Source organism: Helicoverpa armigera, chromosome 10 (genome assembly GCF_030705265.1).
Source record: "Helicoverpa armigera isolate CAAS_96S chromosome 10, ASM3070526v1, whole genome shotgun sequence".
In the NCBI taxonomy this organism is placed as follows: domain Eukaryota; kingdom Metazoa; phylum Arthropoda; class Insecta; order Lepidoptera; family Noctuidae; genus Helicoverpa; species Helicoverpa armigera.
The window spans coordinates 12,414,940-12,435,096 of NC_087129.1; the positions used below are offsets into that span (position 1 = coordinate 12,414,940).

Below are 20,157 nucleotides of genomic sequence, written 5' to 3' on the forward strand. Positions count from 1 at the left end.
TAAGTCTTGATTGTCTTTTAAAAGTTTTGCGGAGCGCTGCAGGAGTTATTTCACAGTTTAAATTGTGCCGACGCTCCCAAAACAGATATTAAAATTTTTGAACATCGTTTTAAAATAACTTTGATTTATAGAACTACAAACATAGTGGTTTACATTCAAGATAAGGATTGTGTAAATACGGTTTTCTAAGAAAATGTTCGCTTTGAAGATAAACAGCTGATGGTTCCCACATTTCTTTTATGTTTGCATGTTAATGATAAACTGAAACGCTAGCAAAATGTTTATCGTTTAAAAAAGATTTAATCTCTATTTTTATTTCTGATAGCTTAAGGAAAATTTTAAGCTTCCATTTTAAAAACTTAAAATTAACTGACAATCTGGGATTTAAGCTGAAAAATCTCCAATTCCAGAGATCAAAGTCCATTTATTCCACTAAGACTATTTGAATAGAATATTGCCCGAAGTATTTTTGTATCGGAGAAATTAATTTAAGTTTCCCAAAGAGGATTGTGAGAGTAGTTTAAAGTTAGATGAGATCCTCGCTCATTGCCTTCCTGCAGACTGAAAGGCGAGGTGGGTAATTGCAGAATGTCCTGATGAACATTCATAAAGATTCTATCTTTTACTCTATTTGGTTTAGTCCACGCTACAAACTGTACTGAGGTTTCATTTAATTTAGAGACAGCTTTTTTTCCCTCTGATGTTATTAATGTTTCAGATGTTCTAGTAAAAGGATTCTTATTTCTTCGTAAGGAAAAGTTGTTGGCGAAGGTAGATTACATCCAGCACCGGAGAAAATATTTAATATCTTTCCGTTTTCTGAGGTGTATCTGATAGTAGGCGTAGGCAAAGCCTTCGGAAAAGGATTAACATTTTCTACTTATAAAAGCTGTTTTTCTTCTTCAATATTGGACGGGGATTGTAATGCAAAAAGTTGTTGTCGACAAAAATATCTTATTTATTTATTTGTTGCTGGGTCTCATCTCAATAATATTGGTCTGCTATAACTTACCTACAATATTATTTTGTTGAAAATGTGATCTCAGAGGCTTTTACGGATGAAAACGAACACAATAATCCAATTGTGAAATACATTTACATACGTAATACAAACTCAACACACCTAGTCACAAAGCCATATCAAAACATAAGTTATCTACAAACTTTTATATTAATAACAGAAATTATTATCCAACGAATTTAATTTAGCAACTACACCTAACAAATAGTGGGCACATACGCGTTAAATGTTAGGGTCTAATTTAATCAACACAGACATCTTAGTACCGGTACGCTCATGATCAAATTAATGTCGGCTCCTACAAATGGTCATTCAGGCCAATAACCAGAGGAAAGATTATTTCCCCAGCAATTATTCGGGCACGAACCCCCAACACACGTAAACTTGTTTATTTATTAATTTACGCATTATTTTGTCTAGTTCCGCTGGATTTTCGACTGTAATCCTTTAAGTCGCCGGAATGTACGGTAGTTTGTTTTATGGTAATAATATACTGCTTCTGAAGTGGTGGAGGGTATTAAAATTTTAAGTGAGCGCGGGTTCTGAAGTCTATGTGTTTACTGAAATTAAAGGAAGATGAGTTTCATTGTGTACCGCGGGTCTGGTTATTCTAAAATCAACAAACCAGATATAAATATTTGAATGTATAATTATTGCGCTTGCATAAATATTTATTTATTCACAGATGCATAGCGTAAAACGGAATATCCTAAAGCTATGCAATATGTAGATGATATTTAGTCGTTATTTACTGAAGTGTTTCAGGTGCTTTATCAAGTTAAATAAAATTATGGTCGTTCTAGTAAAGCAGTTAAACGAGGATTTATTTACTGTTTCCATCTATGAAAAATACATGATGCTTTTTAGTTACTGAAAATCAACAGGCAACCATTATCCCATAATATTGATTCTCTACCACAACCTTGACTATTATTATGATATTCTTTCAACGAACAAAAAATAAAGGTCTGTACAGACATTTTCCCAATATCGCTGACAATGCTGCTTCGTCCTTACACAAGAAATGTTGATTCGTAAAATTACGAAACACAATAATACTTCCCATTGGACCTTTTCGAAGAACCTTTTAATAAGCTGACCGTATGTACTCTTTTTGAGGACTGCTGAGCACGATTGAATAGAGTTGAAGGTTGAATGAATTGAGGAAGGCGAGCAATGGATACCTTGCCATCAGGTAACGCCCAGGAAAGTTTCTATGGAGCCTGATGATCCGTGCATACTCCAATGTGTCGACAGAATAAGTATGGATGCAAGATAGATCTGGTAGATAGCCAGGAATGCATGGATGTTCAAAAATTAGTGACCAAAGTATTGGAAAACAAAAGAGCATCGAAAGACAGGTTAAATCAATATAAAAATTGGACACTGCTTCAATAAATATAGTATCAGTTTAGTTTTAGTTATCGGAGCTATTTAATTGGAGTATTTCGCTGAATATTGGGGTTATTATTCTAGCTGAAATCTGACCCCGATAAAGTTAGCCGCAAATAAGCTAGACTGGCTGGTGTTTAATAGTGTTGCGACATTATGACTAACAGGAATTATTTTAGTCGCAGGAAATTCTCGGAGATTTTTTATTATTTTTTGCAAGTTCGTACTTCATGGGTACAATAGTTGACGGATACGTCTGATGAAATAGACAATTGTAGCTCAATGCGCATATGTTTATGTTTTCAGGCGCTATCTATATGTTTTCAGTTATTATTTTGTAGTATTGTGTCCCGTCGCATTAGGTTAAGATAAACCTGTAATGGTAGATGTCGTCTAAAAAAATAAATAAAACTGATTGTTTTATAAAACACAACTATTGTATTTCTAAAGCCTCAACTATGCTCCTTATTCTGCGAAATGCCACGTGTATCATGTTCATTATTTCTAATAACTATACAGACGTACATACACTACCTGATCACCTCAGAATTTGTTAATAAATCCTACAGCACACCGACACAGATAAACGAAGGTTCAGCGATAACACGGCGCGCTCCCGGCGATATCAGAACGCCTACTTAGCTTATCTAACATATTCCTTAGAAATACAACACAAATTCATGCGGAAACTCATCACTCAAAGTTTCTTGAAGCCCGGACAAGACGCACTTGTTATCCTAACACTTGTGGGTCCAACTATTCGAGGGTCCGTTAGACCGGCCAAAACAATTCCGAACATTGTTTATCCATGCACCGCCATACGAGGTCTTTAATAGTCCCCGCGGAATATTAAGGGTTTGTGAAAGATTTCGCCGAAATCCCTTCCGAGGATAGTTTGTGGTCCCGTTGCGAAGAGGTTTAACAGTTACCTTATTATGCATATGATGCTATAAAGTTGAGCAGTTCATTTGTGTGATGTGGAGCGAAATTATGTCGGTGCTCACGTTTATGGGGTGTTTCATTGAAATACGGATTAGAGAATTGTGTACGAACTAGATGGGATTAGGTTTCTACTAATTTATTGCTGGATTTGTCATTTGTATCCTTTTGATATGTAGAACTATTAAAGTATATTTCAGTATCAGCTCCCACACGTTCCCGGAATTAAAAGCGTTATAAAACAATGCATAACTGTGTTTAAAGCACTGTTTTTGAATAGCATTTATTTTCGCCAGCTTTATTTGGCTGACTGCAATAGTTTTTAAAATTGCCAAATAACTTCTGTTGGACATAAATTCAAGCATATTCCCATTTCTCATGCATGTTTCAGACATAAATAAATAGTCATTGTATATTTTCAGAGATCGCTAATCGTGGTGGCAACACGAAAAAAGAAAAATATGTGACTCTATTTATATAGAAAGAAAACTTACAAATACGAGAGAGAGAGAGAGAGAAATTTTATTTGTATTAAAAGCCAGTTTTATTCTCAGTTATTTTTAAAACAATATTCAGGTCAATCGATATCTCTCGCCAGGGTATATTCTAAATGTGACAGAAATACTCGTATCTAAATTAACTCCAGCCTATTAGAAAATGGCTTCCATTGGACTAGAAAATGGTTCGACGCGAGTTGGAAACTTGTTTTCGGTTCTAACTCAATATTATGTACTGACGTAGTGTTGTGCGATGCCAAATCTGTTGGATTAATTACGAACTATTATTTAATAAGTTGGTGCTTCTCTATTTTTGGGGTTGAAGGAGTTATACGATATTTGCGATCATATACCTACACTTAGGTTTTGTAGTGGAAATTAATCGAGAGACTGAATTAATTTAATTATGGCTGAAACTTTAACGGAATCTTCGATGTTCATACAAATCTCTATCCGACCTTTAGATTAGCAATTCTTGTAAGTAAATGTATGGACAATCTGAATCTCGAAAGCGACTTCTACGATTCATGAACATCTTTTTTATCAATTTCTACAAAGAGCTTATCGAGGGCCATAAATCGAACGTTCCAAAAAGCATAAAGTCGTTCTCAAAATCATAATTACCAAACAGCATAATCAAATATCGCAGATTGTTCCTGTAGAAAGACTAAGCACCAATAATAATGTGTTCAAGAAAAGGTAGACTTATTATATTCACCTGACATGTTCGAAATGCAGTGTTGCCATATCATTCCATAAATGTATGTATTTGAAAACACCGATGCGCCGCTACAAAATCAGATCGTGTCACGAATACCCGCGGCGCTGTTGTTGTATGTTAATCTCTGGGGACCTATTCTATCAGTATACGACGTAGTGTGAGAGAAACTAAATTATAGGTATAAAAAGTTTTTTTTTTAATAAAACATGCCGCTAGGTATCATTTTTACTGCATTTAGGTTGGTCAAATCAAAACCAACAAAACAAAACGGTCATATTGAATGGCAATTATTTGCAATGAAAAACATTTTCGTGAAATGCGTTAAAGGACTGAATACACAATTTATTTGGCTAAATGTCTCTAACACAAATTCGACAATAAAACACATTTCGTATAAAGCAAAAACCGCTTTAACTAAAACAATCAATTAGTTTTAAACATCCATTTAAAATCCAAACATCAACGCGAAAGCAAAATAAGCGCCCCAATTTCAGTACAGCGTCCATCTGAATCCCGTCTATCTAGGCTTTAGACAGACAAAAACAGATCGTTCTTTTTCTTAACAAAATACCTAAATTCATTAACATTCCAATTTTGGGGCGTACTTTAGATTAACGCAGAGGCCCCACGTACAGCGCCCAGAATATGCCTACACCCGGGGCGTTCGCGAATAAAATTTTATTGCCAGAATTCTCGTTCGTGTTTCCACTAAAAATACATTTTACGTCTGGGTTTCCTTTGGCATGAAAATTTGTAGCGTTGCCGCGTTGGCGCTGAGTATGTTCTGCGTAACGTAGTCTGTTCCCGTGCCAATCATGGGATGTCGCGGGATGCTGCGAATCAGATTATAGAGGTTCCTTCCTGTTACGTGATACCTTATATTCATATTATATACAGAAAATGTGTCTTCATGTTTTTGGGAGCAGCACGAACGACATTTATTTACTAGCCTTGTTCAACGCTATAATGTGTTTTTTCCAGAAAGCAACCCACTTGAAAATATTGTAGAATTTTGAAGAAACAATGAACTATTCTGGGATGAGTTACTAAAGCTCTAACTTAAACAATTTAGACAGAACAAGACTGGAAAGCAAAAAAAGTAGACCGAACAATGGTGAAACAATTCAAAAACAATTTGCTACCAATAAATAACATCCTCGTATCATTAATTTCATAAATAATAAAACGTGCAATTTGCCAGTAAGTAGTAGCATTACGTGCCGTTGTCTGCTGCATTATGCAAGCGTTTTGTCCGCCCTCGATTTTTATGTTTTGCATCAAGCTCCGATCAATATCAGATTTCCTCCTTTTTCGTGTCTATGTGGACGATGTATGAGTATGACTCACTTACTCTTACTACAGACTTGTTTGCAAAAGCTGGACTGCAGCCAGTATTTAAGTGGTCCTCAAAACATTTAAGAAATAAATTGGCAAGACCAACTTATTAACTGGGGTATTAAGATGTGAGTGGATATTTCATTGCGGATCTGATAAAAAGCCCTACTTAAGTCTAAGATCGTTTATTACAGATAGCCTATTGCAGCCACTTTTTCGTACCAAACCCATCGGTGCTATTTACATTACATTTGCATTTAAAGACGAAATCCCTTCCCTAAATGCAATATCAGGGCAATAAGAACGTGCCTAGTTCATTTGTATGTGCGGAGCGGTAAGATTTGACTGCTAATTTAGACAAAACTCCACATTCAACTGTATTACTGTGCGTATTAAAGTCGTTTAGTAATTTACTTGAAAATTAACCGCGGCCCTTATATCTGGCTCGAGACGCCGTATTGCCGGCTGTCTACTTATCCAATAACAATGAAGTCAAATGACTTCGAATACGTGACTTCGTACTAATGTTGCTGAGCTCCCGATTTTTGGAGGTAGTTCTTTGAATGCTTTATGGACTGGAAAATTTTGTAGTGCTTTTAAGTTTTTTATGTTCGGTACAAGACCGAGCGTTTGTTGCCAGGCTCCGGAAGGCTTTATAAAATTGCCCATTTTAACTTTTATAGTGTTTTTCATGATACGCTTCGTTTGAAACTTATGATTTATTAGAGCACTTAACTTCATTTGGTATCCTAGTATCCACTTGAGTCTTAACTGCCATATTATTTAATCAATTATAAATAGAAATAGTTTTATTGTAAAAATATTTTAATTTAACCTACTCCCACGGAAGTAGGTATGTTTTATTAAAGCTTGTCCTAATTTTCGTTTTTTTTTTCAAGTAACCACTACGCCAACATTACTCACACACAAAAATTTACAAAAAATCTCAGCATTAGAACGCCCGCCTGCCTCAATAACTCGTGCACACGTAAAACCCAGCCGTTCTAGTTGGTAATAGTAAAGAATGGTCTCACCGTACTCCAGATAAATCCTGTTCAGCTTAATGTGAAGATAGTGGCCGTGCCGCGGATCCTAGGAAATTGCATAATGAATGGATGCAAGATTGTCCCTATTAATTGTCGGGAGAGAAAACTTGGATATTCTACCTCCATGAATATACGAGATAAGGTTGGTTGGAGTTCTAGGAGTAAAAATGGTATTACTAAGGATTTAGAGAATACAATAGATGTAATTATCACGCAATATAGCCACATTGTGTTTTAGTGTTTGTAACACTTTTCAGCTAAAACTAATCAGTCGATTTAGATATATGGTGTTTTGGGGAAAGAGATGAAGAGTTTCGATGCTAATTTAAAAAATCTGCCCGTGTTTTACCCCATTCATAGATGAAGGCTATAGGTTACATTTTGTCTATGTGTTTTAGACAAACCTATGGGTCGCGCGTAAAACCACTGGCAGAACCTAGTGCTACATAAATTAAAATTACACAGTTAAAACTTGCAGCTGATCATTGTCAATATTGTTTTAATTGCTGTTTACAAATGATCACAATTACAGAAGAACTACTATTATTTATTTATGTAGATGCTAATTAATCTACAATATTATACGATTAATAAAACTCATTGAATTACTGTGTACAGCAGTGTGAAATTGGCAATTAATGTTTACAATTGAACTGTGCAACTAGCTTTGCTCTGACTAGCAAACAATAATAACGAATTAGTATTTACCTTCATTTTCTGTTCGTACTGCTAACTGTGTAGATTTTGCACTAATTTTGGCAGCTATACCTGCAATAAATACAAACTTATAACTTATGTAGCTCAAAATACGAGTATCTATCTATTTGAGCTGGAAAAAACTTTTCTTTTAGGTAGCCTAAAACGTGTAATTGAATCTTCAAAAATTAAAGGAGGTCTGAAATATAAGAAAGGTCGTTTTCGTTCCCTTTATCATTCCATTAAAAGTATAGAAAGACTTGAATGAAAGAGTGACGCGCAGTTTGCCGTACTTTTTAGTTGTTTATTACTTCGAGCTTTGAATAAGGCATTTCTTTGTCCTTATATATCCTAAATATCAAATATTTCTTTTCTCATAATAGTTTGCATAGTAATACCTAATAATAACTTTTCACAAGCTTCTTGGTCTAAATACAAAGAAAGCCTTACATGGAAACATTGAAATAGCCAGGTATATTAAATAATAATATGACCAATTCTGTACGAACGTATTATTTCAGCTGAATGCACCCCAAGAACGGACGTCCATTCAAATAATTTCCTTGAAATAATAACTTTCTACTTGAACAATTTCTCCTTAGATATGAAAACAAAGAAACATCTATGACAATGTAAGTTGAGAAGGACTTTGTTCCTTTACTATCATAACAATCACGGAAATTATTTCGCTCGACTAGTTCCGAAATCACAGCTTTTAACTCCAAACATTCGCTGGACTTGTGACGTCACGGAACATGAAATGCTCGCAAAACAAAGGAATCAAAGACGATATTGTACTTTACTAGGATATTTTAATAACGTTTTATTTTATGTCGACATGAAGCATTTACTTTTGTAGCATAACTTGGTACTGTGTTTCAAAATTGGCTAAAATCTTTCTACGTACCTACTTACTACTCCACAATTTGTAAGCATCTCTTCCTAGTATTTGCTTTTGATATGTAAAAGGGCGAACTTAGTATAATAAATTTTGATATGCACAACCCCCGATAAAAACTGCTAACATACCTTTTCGATAGCCACACCTAGTTCCACCACAAATCAACAGATAGCGTCATTTAAACGTTCTATTTACAGCTAGAGATAACAAACCAGGATCATTACAGGTTTATCCAGGATATTCATTTCACGATAGCCGTAGATCCTGTAAAGCCAGCCATTTGCACCGAACTACATTTGTCGCCCAATAATGACGTAATTAATATTGTGGTCACATGCTTAGCCGATACTCCGGTTATTGTTTCCGAGGATTGCGTCTGATATTGTTGTGTAAAGCTAGCATTAATTATATGAAGAATGAGGTAAATTACTTGCTTAATAGATATGCTTATGTAAGCAATGAAATAATGTGTCCCATATAAAGCGAAAAGTACTTTCCTGACGTCTCCTACTTCTAGTCACAGTCCCCAAACATTTTGACTAAACATTTCTTAGTCAAAGAACATCTCAGAGATTTCCTTTTAAGTCGCGACACACGACGTTTGTACCGCACAAAGTAAAAAGATCACAGGGATGCAAGACACCCCTTTAACATGCCAAAAAATCTGTTTCTTACATGTGAGCGCTGCATTGCCGCAAGCATTCACAAAGCGTTGTCATCCTCTACTTTCAAGACACAAGTTAAACCAAAAACATACAAAACATGACATAAGCTTTTGATATTCCACTGGAAAACATCCCCAGAATAATAACTTTGATGGAATTTAACGTATAATGTTCTTAGAATAGTTACAAAAGGTGTTTTTCGGATTTCGTTTCAGATCCGCAAGGCATTGTTCGGCTTCCTTATTTATCAGAGGGTTTATACCGGAGAAGCGGCATTATTCTCGATATGGATTACTTTTATCAGGAGCCCATAAAATGGAGATGTTATGTGCCTTTATGATCGGAGTACTTACCTACTTGAATTACAAGAGAAAGTAAGACATAATGGATTGTTTTCGAGTATAATTTATCTACGTAGGAATAATGCTTGGGTCAGTAAAAATATTGTTGTTCCTGGAAAAATTCCATATGCACAATTTTAGATATTGGAGTATCTATAGAATTCTCAGAAATTGACATTTAAAATTTGGTGCTTAAAAAATAATCCTTTTCGTTTAAAATGTTTATTAATTTGGAAAAGCTGCACATTTTAATGTCCAATTTTGTCAAGAAATTGAGTCATTCCATCTCGAAATAACTAAGAATTTCGAACGGAACGAACCAGCCTATATGCCCAAATACTACAAAGGCAAATAGGCATCGGAATAACAGTAAAGCTGTCTCACACGAGCCTCGGCGACATCTTATTGCGTCGCGTCGCTTGCTTCTAGGCGAGTCGTACGTTAGCTTAAGCCTGATAGTGTACCCAAACTTTAGTGTGGAATTCAGAGGTGTTTTTTTTACTTTTGGAACTGGGAAGTAATCAATGTATTTTTTTTTTTAATTGTGCTCAATACAATTTGGTCTCCTTCCACTAGTAGTTTCTTCATCACCACTTGGGAACTATTTCATGTAGGTAACCCGTAAGAAATAAAATGGGCTGTAAACAGAATAACCAACTATTCAAGACTATAATATAAGTACCTATAGATTCCATTAGGTATCGCAACAGTTGGGATATGAAATAAAAAGTCTTATAATACGATCATACCCCAGCGATTATAGTAAAACTACATTTTATGTATCTGTCGGATTTCCAAGCGTTATTTTCATATCTTAGCATAACATTATCTAACCCTTTGGGCATTACCATGTTCTTTATTCGATAACATAGTATTTTATTATCCGCTCTCGAAGAAGGTGGGTTGTGTATTTGATAAGCATTTTAAAGCTTACAAGATTGGACTGAACCAATTCCTTCTAAGTTTTAAAACAGTTTTAGATTTAGTTAGATCATTGATTGACAGGAAAATAATTATAAACCTGAAATTAGTTTTCTTTTTTTGTTTTCATTATTTTCTGTATTATATAAAACTCTTTCAAAAATGTAAGTACTAAATTTATGTACCAAGGAAATATTAAAAAAAAAAAACAATATTATTATGATTCGAAAGATAGTCTGTCATAGACATATTAAAAAAATTATAACTCACACAAACTTATGTAAAACATAAGTTTAAGTTTAATATAAGAGGAAGCCTCCTCATTTTTTCTGTAATAAATAAAATACATCGCAATCAATTTAATCTTTAGTTGTCAGACAATTATTCTGCAAACAACACAGAGCTAATTACGCACAGACAGACAGCAGGTCACAAACAGTAATCCATTAGTGTGGCCGCAATAACCAGTTATATGCAGTTAGTGACAGATCGCTAATGCCCACTCTATTATGTTCTAAGCTCTGCTCATTGCAAAATGTCGACTGTCATTGGAGATATTAGTTTGTAGTGACTTATTTGTGGTGTAATGAGGAGCACAAGTTTATTTGTTGAAGATTCATAAAATGAAGATAAATTGTTATTTAGATTTGCAACTGTTCTATGCAAAGTGTATTAAAGAAACATTGCCAATTAATTTTCAATAAATAGCAATTTAACAAAACTGTATAATTATGAAATACCGTTGGTGCTGTTAAATACTAGTAGGTACATAATATAAATAATGCTACGCGCTAGCAAAAATGACTCAAAAGCTAAATAAGTGAAGATTCGGTTTCGAATATCTAGTGTTGATAAATTATGACTATAATAGGAATAGCTGTACCCTGCTCTAAATAGCCTATTATTATCACCGAGCATGAGCCCATAAAAGCTCGTCTTACCCAAAAAGTCGCACTTACAAAATCCAGCAGTTCCTCAAATGGCTTGTCAAACCATCCCGCTTTACGACAGTGTCTCCATAAGCCATACAAGGCTATATCAGTGTATAGGAGCTCTCTTTAACGTGCTCCGTACTGCTTCAAACGTTCAACGAGAATACCTTAGTCACGGAGTACGGAAAGATGAGCGGAGATGCCGTAATGCTGGAAGGTTAGGCGCCTTTTTCTAGGTCAAATTCGTGTGGTGGGCATGGCAAAACGATTAGTTACGAGTGAACTAACGAGGTGTTTTCGATCTTAGAGACATGTGTCAACAAATTTTGGTGTGAGAAAATGTGTGAACGTGTCAAAAGAAGGCATAAAAAACCGGTACAGTAACTAATAAATACTTTCTTAAGAGATTTTTGTTATGGCAACTCCGCTAGTCATTTTGTTCTCCATGACCTAAATATTCGCATGACTAAACGCGTTCTATATGGGACTTTATAACGCAATGAATAAAGATTATTTTTTGTTGGAACGGGTGAAGTGGGTGTATTGCTGTCAGTCAGGAGACAATTGTAGCATGGAGAATTGAATTTGGGATGCAATTGTCGCTTCGTTTAATATCAGAATATCAGCTATGGATTTATTATTGGTTGGTGTTTGTTTATGTATGAGTTTTTTGTAGGTACATGCTACACCTAATTTAGCTGGTAGATATTTCTTACTTTTAAAAGGAAGGACTATTCTTGATCCAAAACCTTTTTTTTAATTAACTGCCAATTAGTGGTTATCTCTAGGTATTAATACTCATTACATTAAACACCTATGTGTGTATAATTTTCCAAGCTACATTGACAGTCTAATAGACCTGTCTTTGAGTATTCCCCAGACAACAGAACATTTAGATTCGCTACGAAAACAATTATATCCTCTTCAGCCTTAAGCAATTCAGTAATTGAATACCATTGAGGCCCTTTCCTAAGATAATAAGACATAACTGTAGACTACATTGTACTGGTTAATCATAGTAAACTTAATAGTTAAGGCGTCTCCGCAAAACCTAAAATTAATGCATAAACAGGGATGCCTCGAGCGCAGTTTTAGTTAGTAATAGTTATCACTAGAGGGTTGAACCTTGGTTAAACTATGAACTGTGTTTAGTGAGGGAATCTTTGTACATAGTTTTATGAATTTTGGTTGAGAATAAAATTTGTCTTTAATGTTTTAGCATATGAAAGATAATGTAAATATGTGAATTTTAGAATTAGTGCTGTAGATCGGACGTTATTTTTAACTGATTTCCCAAAAAGAAGGAAAGTGACACACATTGAGATTGACACAATTTGACAGCGTAACATATTTTTCAGACGTATCGTTGATCACTCTAAATCTATGTCTCTCTATCTACACGCTCGAAATAGTTCAACTCGCAAATCGTACTATTTTTCATCATTTCATGCAAACTTACTTAAAACCATGTGAACCTCTTACAGTATTCCTATACAAGTAATTCTCACAGTAATACCCTAAATTAGTATAGCAGAACATAGTTCGGCGGAGGATACATCGTCACGCCTGCGGGCTGCACGAGGAAACAATTAGCTTTTGTGTGCATGCCTTACTCTCTGTACTGTCTGACCATAAACTTGCAAATATTGCTATCTGTCTAATATTGCACGAATAAGTACCGAAATTCTGACAGATTAGATGCGTAATACCGTAGAAAAAAAACAATTTCCCAATGTGACAATGATAAATTGATATGTATAATGCTACGTTGCAAAGTCATGGTAAAATATATGGTGTTCAATTTAAATTATTTTTAAAAGATTTATATTTAACTTGCAGCTTATTTTAAACGATAATTATAAATGTGTGTTTCTAAAAACCAGTCTTTTGAGAAATGATACATTACAAGCTCTTATTAGGTTTACGTTACGTCATCAATTTTAGAAATGAAAATTGGTCATGTCAGAAACATGTCAACAAAACCTAAGAATATAGATATTTTCTTGTTGCAGTTTTGGTCAAAGTAACAAAGCAAGTTTTAGCACAATGTCTAAGAGAGACTGCCTGAAGGCAGGACACGAGGAAACAATTAGCCCCATTGTGCATGAGCCCTCTGTCATAGTCGGAATATAACTGTGTGTACAACAGTGTGTCTCGACTTTATACCAAACGTATTTGTCTTTTAGTAGTTTTGAATTTGCTTGAAGCAAGGATTTGTGTTGTATGCTGTTTGGCAATTAATGTTATATTTTAGTGGTTAAATGATATTAAATCTGGAAGGGATCCTTGTTGGTTGTATAGAGTCAAAGGAAGAGATTTTTACTAATTTAAAGTACCTATTTTCTTTTCTTATTTGTACTAATAAATAAATGAAGAGTAGTTACTTTTCTTTGAATTTCAGTTTGCTAGTACCTACATGCGAATCTCAGAAACAATTCATGCGACATGAAGAGATTTTTTAAAGGGTGCGCCGAGTTGTGTGAAACCGCTAGCACAGACCATTTTGTGATATTATAATTATGGATATATACGAGTTAATCCGATGCTAAAAATCACCCATATCATTTACCTGAAGATCTTATGGCATTTTTAGCATACAAACTCCTAAACATTTCCTTGCCATTTGTTACAGACTAAACTACAAGCTATGCGGCTTCCTACCGTGGTGGTGGCACGCGTGTAACGTTGCGTTGCACGCTGCGTGCTGCGCGCTGGTTGCTCGCACGGGCGCGCTGGTTGCGAGGTTGCAGCGCCCGTTTGCAGCGCTCGCGGCGCTGCTGTTCGCGGTGCACCCTGTACATACTGAGGCGGTGAGTTTTGTATTTCATAAACGTGTAATTTTATTTTGATGACAAAATTATAAGATTAATCCCTAGTATGTACTTAGTTTTTAGGAAAATAAAATCATAATCACTGCTGGATAAAGGCCGCCCCAAGCTACTCCATAATAATTTCCTGTATCAATTTATACTTTGTTAGTGCATTGCATGCATTGATTAAACAAGATATCCATATCCAGTTACGCGTAGGATAGGCGTAACATGTTGCAAAAAAGAAATTTCACGTAAGAAACTATTTATAAAGAAAGAATTTTGTTGCGTAAAGTGCAAGATCTTCAGCAAACTTAATTAAATTTACTTTTATACCGCTTGCATGCGAGGGTAGTTCGTTAAAAGCTATGAATAAGAATGAGGTGCTGCAGGAAACCACATCAATTTCAGACATTTTCTCTCTGAACACCGGATCCTGTCAGCATACTCTGCGTGGAAAGAACCGTATTACTTACTGAACCATATTTAAGTGTATTACGTCTGGAAGTATTCTTTGGAAAGACTTTGAAAGTCTCGTAAATATTTTTTAAGTTTTTATGCTTTATTTATGCGAAAATTGGACCTGTTACTTCAACACGATAGTTTGGCAATATTGTAAAATTCTGCTATACTTAAAATGTATCTATATGGTGAGGTATTAATACATATAAAACACATTTATCCACGAGCAGTTCCCAAAAAAGCTCTTCAACAAATCATTGTTTTTCCTACTTTGAAACACGAATTTTAAACAAACCAGCTCTAAAATAGACACATATTGCGGAAAGCCTCTCACGTAAGACCATGTCTAATGGACGTTTCCTGGAAAGTACTGCCTCTGTCAGTTTTTACGTGGGATTGCCCTTAAAATGTCTAAAAGCACTATCTTGTCAGTTGGCAATTCGATTTGGAGACGACTTCGCACGCAATGGTCGGCCGTGGTTACCTACCTATATTTTCTTACGGAGAATTTTAGATTGATTTTATTACCTACTAGCTTTCGCCCGCGGTTTCACCCGCGTCCCGTAGCCGGATGGTGACAAAAACCTTCTCCCGGGTCTAAGTTACCTCCCCTCTAATTTTCAGCCAAATCGGTTATGCCGTTTTCATGTTATGTCGTGACAACGGAAAGCGGTTTTCATTTTTATATATATAGACAAGAGGTACTAGGGATCGGTTATATTTTTGACCGACTTCGAAAAAGAGGCTCTCAGTTTTTTATGTAGAATTTGCATTAGCAAAAACTTACTGTTTCTCTTTTAGCGACACTATTTAGAAAACTTTTAGGTATCTCGAGTTGATTTAAACCTCTCAACACGTACAATTTTATGTAAGGATATTGAACTCGCAAATATCTAAGAACAAACAAATCTACAACCGTCTTGGTCTTATGAATAACTGAATCACCATACAAGCGATATTTTTACATGTCGGACTTCCATTACGGATCAAGTTGAAAACAAGGCCTGTGGCAATCGTACGCATGTATTTTATGTGAAACAATAGTTACTGTTTTTTCATTTTCATACTTTGACTATATCAAAAAGTATCAAAATGTTTTTCTTTGTAACGAACGCTTTACGTAGAAAAACTATTTTAAAATAAAGGTAAAAATACGAAACGAAAAATATTTTTTGTTGAGTACAAAAACACAAAAGATTAACTTGACTGTTCTTAGAATCTCATGTAACTGTTAACGAGGGATTGGCAGTATTGCAAAGTAAATATAAAATATGATTTAACTTTGCGTTATAAAAAAAACTGTCATTTCATCGTAAATTCATTTTTTTTTTTTTTACAATACATACACATTCCTGTTGTAGTAGAAAATTACCCGCATTTTAATTGTATTTTCAAACACAAACAAACTTCATATTACCATTGATATTTTTGTGAAAATCAAGCATTAAGTTTAATTTATTTTCATACATGTTTGCATATTTCTATGGGTATACGATAAGTTCTTAGATAAAAGAATATATAAAAGCGCACAGAGCATCACCTCTGTTCACCCATAACATTTATTGAACGTGATACCTTATTTATGAGATGTGCTGTGAATATTCGCAAAGCAAAGTCTTGGCAAACGTGACTATCTTACTGCAGACCACAGTACAAAGTGTTAACAGTATGTCCAATACAAACAATAATATGACAGAACGTCTAATTTATTTCTTTGAGAATGACAACGAAAAAGTAATTCAGTGCAACTAGCTATAACTTTTCTAAAAGCAAGAAAATGACTCAAATTAAAATTTTAACCCTGCGTGGATAAAAGTACAAGCTGTTTATTAAAATAACAGTTTCATCAAAATCCTTTCAACCGTTTGTGCATTTGCAAAGTGACAAACATACAAACACATTTTTTTTTCAATTTTCGCCTCTACAATATTGGAGAAAAACCTTAGGTTTTAATTTGCAAATTAGATAGTAGGCACAATCATTATAAACATGCCACAAACAGACATTTAAACAACTTAGTTGATCTTCTGCAAAACATGTTTATGGCTACCACGTTTAGTTCGCAAGTACGTTGAACTGTCGCGGCTTTTCGGCTTTTACGAGTGATTCTCTGTGCGTGAGGTCTTGTGAGCCAGCACTTTAAACCGAGGAAGTTATAAAGATGCGCCAAGTATGCTATATGGCGGATATTTTCAGTACATTATACAATTTTGTTGCTACTGAACGTGGGTGGAATACCTACTCGTAATGCTGGACGCGGGAGAAGCGAAACAATTTAGATGTTGTAAGTTTTGGTCCTTAGTGGCGGGAAGTGAAATGTGATGTTAAATGTGAGTTTTATCTCTGTATGTAACTATTACATACATAGTAGGATAATTAAAAAAATAGATAAAGATTATAAATACAAAGGTAGTGCCAAAATGAGAAAGTTGGTTGTATTATGAAATTAAAAAATGATATCCCTTGTATTTCAAGTTCTGTGGCTCAAAAAATGTAGATCCCACATGCCATTATTAAAATAACAAGTAAGACATTTCACACATACAATCCAACCACTAAATAAATAGCCCAAAGCGAAAACGTTTACTGGAACCGTCATGACATCTAAAAATAATCCTCTTTCACCGCACTCGGGTTATAATGACCGGCACACGTCACTTCTATCGATTGGTTTCACCCGCGCCTATTGACATAAGCTGACAGCTTGAGGATATGGAACCCTGGCCATTGACAGCCATAATTATGGGACAGGACGAGAATAATAGATGTTAGTGTCTCTACATGAAAATTCTATGGGAAATCCCTTATTTTGAACCTCAAAAAAACTTATACAAATTGTAACAAAAAGGCAAGTAAAGTGGAAAGAGGTTGCATGCTCCCCTACAAAGCGCCCACTTTTACAATTCATCTCTTTTCTATGGTTTTAACTGTGTCCCGTAGAAACTACTTCCCGTAACCGGTCAAAAAAGGTAGGTATATAATGTAATTTGGAGAAAGTGTAGCTTCCAAACAATGAAACAATTTTTCAAAACGCTGCTGTAGTTTTGTAGCAATTAGGGTACAAACAAACTACTACTAAAACTAAAAAAACTTTGTAACATTCGAGTACGAGTTTTAGACACAGTTTTGGCCTATACAGCTGAAGTTTTTGTCCAATATTTTGTAGCTATGAAACAGTCTGTTTGATTGACTGATAGACGGCAGATACGAGTTTGAAAACAGTGTTGTCGCTCATGAATGTCGGTCAAACGCAGCAATATGTTCGCGATAACTTTGTTGTGTGTGTCGGTACTATTGTGTGGCGGTGACGATCAGTGACCGCGAGTTAATGCGTTCTGACTAGGCACGTCGCTTCTGCACTAATTCCCTTTTCAATGGGGATTGTGGAATGATTCTTTTGATTACTAAAATACATATTATATGGCTGAAGAGTTGGTCTTGGCACTCAGTAATCTCTATTATCGAAAATTGTTTGAGTGTTAGATAGTCCATTTATTTTTTTCCTACGAGATGCAGGTAAAACTGCTGGCGAAAGCTAGCAGGTATCACATATCTTTCAAAAAACAAAATAACACCAGAAAATTGTACAATACCGAACAAAACAGTACAAAGGTGTTTTTAAACCAGAATATTACAACGGATACCCGTGCAATACTCGATGTCAGCCCGCAAGACAATAAAACACATTTATAGATTTCTATCGCGACAGAACGACCAATAAAACCGCCATATTGGATCGTACAGAGGTATTTAAGGTATGTTACGTGTAGCCAGCAAGTTATACGACGTTTTAGTTATTGAGTGTCGGGGCGTAGGTAAAAAATACAACGTTTTGAAGTGTGCGTTCTATGTGCATTAATCTTTGACTGTTAGGTAATTTCAATAATTGACAGCGAAATGGTGCTTCAGTTTTATACTTTTGTACTAAGAAATTTGGTTAGTAATTTAGTGAAAATGCAGGTTTTCAGATATTTTGAAAATGTCTTTAGAGCGAATATTTTCAGCATAGTCCTTTCTAAATCTAAAGGATCTTAAGTACGCAGATTACCAGAGAAAAGGTCTAGGTAAGGTACATTATTTTACCTCATCATTAATTACTAAGTAGTGGTAAACTATGTATAAATAGGTAGGTAAATCATTAATCTGTACAAGGTGTTTTTATTACAAATAGGTATAAATTGAATGAAACTGACGTTACAATACTGAACAACAGATAAATAGCTGACTGTCCCAATAACCTATCATTTATACCCTGCTAACCCGAGCTTAACTAGAAAAACATCAAGTAATTGAAATGTAAATGGTGTCGCTATTCCTCACAGAATTGCTGAAAAACTTTCAACTTTAATCCTTTGAAGTTAGAGTTCGATTTTGAATGTTGTTTTTTAATCTTTTCCGGTAAGGGTTGAATGAAATCCGAGGTATCAACATTAGGTTCGTTTAAGTGTTTGACGTCGAGTCTGAAGGGGCTTAGTATTAAGATTGTACATTAATACTGACGAATTGTTAGACTAGTGTTTACTAAAGAATGCAAAGAGTTTAACAAAGAAGAATTTCTATGTATACGTAGGGAAAACATAATGTTTTTAGTATTTACCTGTGCTTATGAAAATATTTTAGCATTTTCGTTTTTTTTTTTGCAATACTGTTTGCCGAATAGAGAAAGGAGTAAGTCGTATATACTACACCTAATCATATACTTGAAAACTAACCACTTCATCAGCTGATTCATGACTACACGCTCTTAATTACCTGAAGTTAGGTAGTCGGCATAACTCATGAAATACATCTTCATGTATTACATAAAGGTGCTTGAAAATAACATCGGTAGCGGAAACAATAAATCAACAAACAAACTTTCCAGTAAATAAACCTTTAAAACCACTTAAAACAATATCTAAAATCTTGTAGTGCTTCCAAAGCCAGATAGCAACTATTGTTATCAAAAATTAATTGGAATAAAGCCAACTTTTGAGGTTATTTTGCCTCCGCAGCTTCAATATTTCGACTGGCACTCCAAACTTAGTCTTCACGAGATTATTACCGAAGTACCTGCTTCAAATATCGGATTACTATTTTTATTACCATCAACGGAAAAATACCCCTTAATCATGATGTAGGTGCTGAAATTTTAAAACAGACAGAACGAAATTTGCTGGAACGAAGTTGCCACGAAGGAAGGTTATTCCATTTTGGCACTTCAACGTAGTCGTATTTCACGCGTGATATATGTGAGGTCCAATTTAGCAGTAAGATTTAACAGCTTCTACAGAACACATAAAAATAAACTCTACGGTATTACTGCGAATAAAAGTTAAAATTAAATTATAATATTTAAAACTATTCATCAAATCCCCGTGCGCGGTCCAAGAGACCAAATTGTCTTGTCAAGAAAAGGGACCAACATTTTTAAGGCTCGTAATATACAATGTTGACATTCTTAAAAATACAAGTTTCCACCGGGGATCCCGCAATTTA

The 20,157-nt window shown here is 34.9% G+C and overlaps 1 protein-coding gene across 1 annotated transcript in view; it reads left to right on the plus strand.

The window, feature by feature from the left end:
* LOC110374197 (protein O-mannosyl-transferase TMTC1) overlaps window positions 1-20,157 on the plus strand; it is an 89,759-nt gene that overhangs the window by 20,447 nt on the left and 49,155 nt on the right. The window contains exon 2 of the mRNA XM_064036613.1: window positions 14,040-14,217. Within this exon, the coding sequence (XP_063892683.1) occupies window positions 14,040-14,217 (178 nt within the window). The remainder of the gene's footprint in view (window positions 1-14,039; window positions 14,218-20,157) is intronic.